The sequence below is a fragment of the Rhipicephalus sanguineus genome, chromosome 8 (genome assembly GCF_013339695.2).
Source record: "Rhipicephalus sanguineus isolate Rsan-2018 chromosome 8, BIME_Rsan_1.4, whole genome shotgun sequence".
In the NCBI taxonomy this organism is placed as follows: Eukaryota; Metazoa; Arthropoda; class Arachnida; order Ixodida; family Ixodidae; genus Rhipicephalus; species Rhipicephalus sanguineus.
Window position 1 is genome coordinate 16,489,451 of NC_051183.1, and position 6,000 is coordinate 16,495,450.

Consider the following 6,000-nt stretch of genomic DNA (forward strand, 5'->3'; position numbering starts at 1 on the left):
TCTAGCATTTTCGCCTCTATCGAAAATGCGGCCGCCGCGGGCGGGATTCAATCCCGCGACCTGCGGTTCAGCAGTCCAGCACCTTAACCACTAGACCACAGTGGCGGGTTAAATCTAATGCAGTACGCGGGCGCCTTTTTGCATTTCGTCCACATCGAACCGCGGGCACCGCAACCGGGAATCGAACCCGCGTGCTCGTGCTAGACATCATGCTACGCCGTAAAGTAGCACTTTTTTTTTTTGTCTTAAGTTACACACTTTTTTCGAAGCCGGCGTGGTCTTCCCGCGTGCGGCGCGGAGCGACCACGCCGTATTTAGGCCTAGCCGTTGTATAGAAAACCCGACGACGAAGAGATGCTGCAATAATCCGGTCGCGTTGCAAGCTGCTCGCACTCGGCCGCCGACGCAGCGAGATGCGTACAAAAGGCGGGAAAGGGGGGAAAGACCTTAGCCGGAACATGACCGCGCCCCCGCCGCTCGATACAGCAGGAGGAGAGCGCGCGCCGTATACGTAGGCACAACGTGGTACGTACGAAACGCGTTTCCTTTTTTTTTTTTTTTTGTTGCTGCTTTACTTTTCCTCTCTTTCCTTTGTCTCTCTCCCTCTTTGTTTCTCGTTCCTCTTGATGTTTCGACGTTTACACTCACGAAGCGATACGCGGTGGCTTGAGACATATCTACGTTGGAGGAGGTGTATTATATATAGCAGAGAACCAACTTGCACAAATATCTGGACTTCCTGAGCATATCCGCGTCCACGTCAGGTAGCTATAACGTGTAATCGTAATGTTGATCTCCGATTGATCAATTGATTCAATGATTGATAATAACAAATGTTGGGTTTTTATTTACGTCCCGAAACCGCGATATGATTATGAGAGACGCCTTAGTGGAGGGCTCCGGGAGTTTCGACCACCCGGGGTTCTTTAATGTGCACCTAAATCGAAGTCCCCAATTTAAGTTGAACCCTCTTTGTAAGTATCCAGGTTTCTGCTCTGTAGGTAAGTACCGGTAAGATGCAGCTGTTATATACCTTCCTCTTGAGGGATAGTGGTAGACTACCATTCATGATTTGATAATGCTTGCCGAATGAGCCCCATTCCATCCTTAAATTGAGGACGACACAGCGAGCAATGGAAAGGAAAATGATAGGTGTAACCTTAAGAGACAGGAAGAGAGCAGAGTGGGTCAGGGAACAAACGGGGGTTAAGGACATCATAGTTGAAATCAAGAAGAAGAAATGGATATGGGCCGGGCACGTAGCACGTCGGAAGGATAACCGGTGGTCATTAAGGGTAACTGACTGGATTCCAAGATATGGCAAACGCGTGAGGGGGAGACAGAAAATTAGGTGGTTAGGTGAGATTAAGAAGTTTGCAGGTATAACGTGGCAGCAGAAAGCACAGGACCGGGTTGATTGGCGGAACATGGGAGAGGCCTTTGCCCTGCAGTGGGCGTAGACAGGCTGCTGATGATGATGATGATGATGATGATGATGGTGATGATGATGATGAAATCTAATTACACGGGCCTCAAGCATTCTCAGAGACACGTGGGTAATTCAATTATTTTTTTCAAAGCGCACCCGTTAATTATAACGGTGAACCTAGTAATTTCCAAACAGAGAAAGATAACAGATGACATCGCTGCTTCTCTCCACAGTGCCGATTGTACAACAATATGGCGTCCTCGGTGACGTCAGAATGTACCCCCTTAAGGGCGTTGGCGCATTTTGCCGGCAACGATGGTGTTACGCAATTCAGTGGCGAAACCAAATCGATACGCTTTATACGGAGAGAGAGCTGTCGTTTTGGGAAGACGCCTGATACGGGGTATTACTTACAAGATTCAAAGAGGAATCAACGAATAAAGGAAGGAATAAAGAAATAAAGAATGAATGAACAATCAATCGATCAGTGAAGGAAAGAAAAGCAAAGAATGAATTAGAGAATGGAGGACATAGTCAATGAATGAATGAATGAATGAATGAATGAATGAATGAATGAATGAATGAATGAATGAATGAATGAATGAATTGAATGAACCAGTCAAAAGGAAGAATGACAAAGAAGTGGCACACACAACGACCGGACTGTCAACTGTTCCAGTCGACCGTTATGTGTGCGCCACTTCGCTCCTTTGTCATTCCTCCTTCTGACTGAATTCATTCTTTTGAGCGTTATGTACCAACCACACTCACCCAGACTTCGACCTTACTGGAATAAATGAATCATTGATTCGATCAATCAATCAATGAAGAAAGAAAGAAAGAAAAGAAAGAAGAAAGAAAGAAAGAAAGAAAGAAAGAAAGAAAGAAAGAAAGAAAGAAAGAAAGAAAGAAAGAAAGAAAGAAAGAAAGAAAGAAAGAAAGAAAGAAAGAAAGAAAGAAAGAAAGAAAGAAGCGCCATCGATACTCCACTGCGCACGTGACTTGAATCTCATTTATGGCTCGAAAAGAAAGACGGCTACGGCAACGGTTTCCCAATTCCTCGCTTGCTTCACGAATGCTCATATGGAGAAGTGGGAGAAGATGAAATAGACTTTATTGAGTACACATGGCCGGCAGTTTGGTCTTGGTGGCCTCTGGTGGCGGCACAATAAATATTCAAACGTCGGCAGACGTAAAGATGATGAGCACGGTAGATTTTTTTTAGTTTCCGAACGGTTCGTAACTTCACTTTCGTGGAGCTGCGTTGTTTCGTCATTTTCCAGGGATTTTACGCGCCAGAACCACGATACGATTGCGAGGCACGCCGCAGTGGAGGACTCCGGAAATTTAGACCACTGCACCTGGGATTCTTAAGCACGTACCCATATCAAAGCGTGCATCTAAACCTAAGCCACCGAAATGTGGTCGCCGTGGCAGGGAATCGAACCTGCTACCTTCAGTTAGGACGAACTTATCCCCGCTAGCTCGTATCAGTACAGTGACAACCGCCAGAACTAGCGCTCCAGTGAAAACCAGTCTAGAGCATTGCTTCTTGCCATCAATTTTTGCAATATTAGAGCAAAGTAATTCACACAACAAGCACTATATGGTAATGCAACGGGCATTTGTAAAAAAAAACTGCAAAATGTAATGTGTCATAACTTGATTCCCATAATTATTAATGCGTTATCAATTGGTTTTCTGAATTAAATCCAATCCCAGTATTCGCTACACATTACCGAAAGAGCTATAATATAGGCTATGCGTCGTGTTTTGTTTTCCGTGCTCAAATATTAATTATGTCAAGATGTAACTTAATTAGCACTATACTTAATTATTATAAACTGGTTTGCTGAATTATCAAGAAATCAGCCAACTCAGTCCAGGCCGTTTTGGACGCCATTATATAGGGTATCCATTGCTTTCGCTGCTCAAGCAGGAATTTTGAAGTATCTAAATAGTTTAGCATATATGTTACCATACTCGTTACACTTTATGGGAAGTACAGTTCCCTAAACTTAGGGATTACAGTTCAAGGGAACAGTCATTGGCTTGTTGGACTGAGGCTACTAGGTCATAATTAGACATCACGTAGAAACATGTAATAGTCATGTCAATATATCTGGTTATCGCAGTCATTTGCTCAGGGCCACTGATTCTGAGCCGATCGTTTTTTTTTTTTGTTTTTTTTTTGTTTTTTCGTAAAGAGGCGCGAGCAAGTGTGCAACGATGTCCTTTTGACTTGATATTTTTTCTCTCTTTATTTGAAAACCACGACAACATTTTTTTTAAAAAAAAAGGCCAATCGGTAAACTACAAAGATATTTTTACTGTGGCGTTTCAGAACAGAAGTTAAACTGAAATGACACCCATTGATTGAAGATGAGTATATTTTAAAAAAAAAAAAGCACGGAACGTAAGAAAAAGATTATTCGATTACGAAATATCGTGTTTAAAAAAAATGCAACATTCCTCGACAATGTACTTCTTTTTACAATATATCTAGCCATCGGTATTGAGCATGCAGAAAATATTGCATGGCACACGCAAGCCTGGAAATAAAACACAATGTAGATGCGTTGAGTACATAAAATGTGATTTTTTATGGGCGCAATACGAAGGCACTCCTCTTTTATTGTGTTCTTAAAGTATAAGTAGTTTGTCCGAAGTGCAATGTTCTTTATTAGTTATGTGTTTATAATATTCGACAATCAAGACGTCTCGTTTTGATGTTACGCTCGAAACCTCTTTTTTTTTTTATGCCAGTCTACAATATGTTATGTTCGATAGACAGATAAAAACACGGTTAATTCTACCACTGATAATTCGTAAAATCATTCAACAGCATTCCCTACGCGGTCTGCTTATACGATGCTCTACGTGGTATAGTAACCTCCTACAAGAATCATTGCAGTATCTGCTGTCCAAATTTGATAATGCTCATATATATAAATATATATATTTTTTTTCATTACGAATAAAATAGCAATACTCAGTAGATCAAACCAAATGCCGGCACTAAGATCATTTCCTCGATGAGGCCGGTACCCAGAAAGCATTTAGCCGCGGCATATGCTCTGTATGATCACGACAATCTCATTTATTTCCGAAAATGGCATTTTTTTATTTCGTCGATCTGCCAACTTCGCGTCAGTGTAGCTCCGAGGTAGTCGTGACGTAGCCTTAGCTAACCTTAATAGTTTAGAAAGTTAAATAGTAAGGGAAGCGAACTCATTACAGCATTTCCGTCGTGCAGCTAGCGTGGAATATGCCGCGTGGACGGCACACGAGCGCTGCGGTGAAGACAGCTTGTCAGGGGCGCTAGACACTGGGTCTCTCTGGCGGGAATGGAATACGAGCGACCTCGTGGAGAGGTACAGACTACGGATTTCTCTTGTCAGCCACACGTAGACAGTCTTACACACCGAGACACTTGCATAAACACTAAACAAGGTTAACGGAGATTAGAAAAGTCACTTACTTGGTGATCATACATCCCAGTTCGGCGTAGCAGTAAGCACCGATCATGGAAAAGATGCCGCACGCAACCCATACTATGAGAGACGCTCCGACGCTACCGGTGTTGGCCAGGACTCCACGCGGTGACACGAAGATACCCGAACCGATGATGCTGCCGACGATGACGGTAATACCGTTGAGCAAACTCATTTTAGGTTTCAGGCATACCACATCGGTATCACCGGCCTTGGTGGGAGAGCCGGGCTTGGGTTGCTGGTCGCTCTGCGGTACCTCCGAGTATTGCGTTGCCTCGGCCATGTTTTTTAGCCTTTCTATTCACACCTCCGGGAATGTTAAAATACCGCTCGATGTCGCACAAATGTAGCGTATCTTCTCAGACGTTGCGCAGCAAAACCACAGTTGTTCTGCCGAAGTGCACAATTTTTTGTCGTCTGCAACCGGTTGAAGATTTGTCGTCTGCTCTTCTTTACTGGCTGCTTACGTCATATGCGCCGGTTCCAGTGCCCCCTTGTTGAAACCCCGAGGCGTGTGTTACCGGGGTTTGCTGCGGTGTGTGGTGAACCCCCCGACTGCAAACCTGCCCGCACCGCGCCTACGTCGCGAATGAACAGAGTGCTGCGGCGACGGAGACGCCGTGCGAAGCAACGCACGGCGAAGCAGCGGCTGCCGCAAGCTGCGAGGGGGTGTGCCTCCTCTTTCTCGTGGTTCACTTCCTCCTCTATTACGCAATGAGAAGGGGGAGAGTAAAGAGAACAAGGAACAAAATGGGAAAGCGAGAGGCAAAGAGAGAGAGGTTCAGTGCGCGCCGCCCTTTGCCGCGTTTCCGGCGGAGCCGACAGCTGCCGTCGTGGAGTAGTGAGGAGGAGGAGAGATGGTGGAGATGGTCACGGGACCTCTGTCTATGAGTAGAGCGCGGCACTGATCCAAGGCGTGGCGGTGAAGCCGCCCTTCTTTTCGCACACATGTAGTACGCTTCCAAAGAGAAAAGAAAAACGCAATGAAACCATATGACGAACGATAAACAACGTATTCTCGTGACACCTGTTATTATAATTCTGTATCGCAGCGAGTGAAACCATTCAACCTCTTGA

General features: G+C 44.8%; 1 protein-coding gene across 1 annotated transcript in view; it reads right to left on the minus strand.

Annotated features, from left to right (window-relative positions):
• Positions 1-5,523, minus strand: part of LOC119401455 (large neutral amino acids transporter small subunit 2) — a 121,529-nt gene extending 116,006 nt beyond the window's left edge. The window contains exon 1 of the mRNA XM_037668277.2: positions 4,911-5,523. Coding sequence (XP_037524205.1) covers positions 4,911-5,206 — 296 coding nt within the window. The 5' untranslated portion in view covers positions 5,207-5,523. The remainder of the gene's footprint in view (positions 1-4,910) is intronic.
• Between the last annotated feature and the right edge of the window lie 477 nt (positions 5,524-6,000).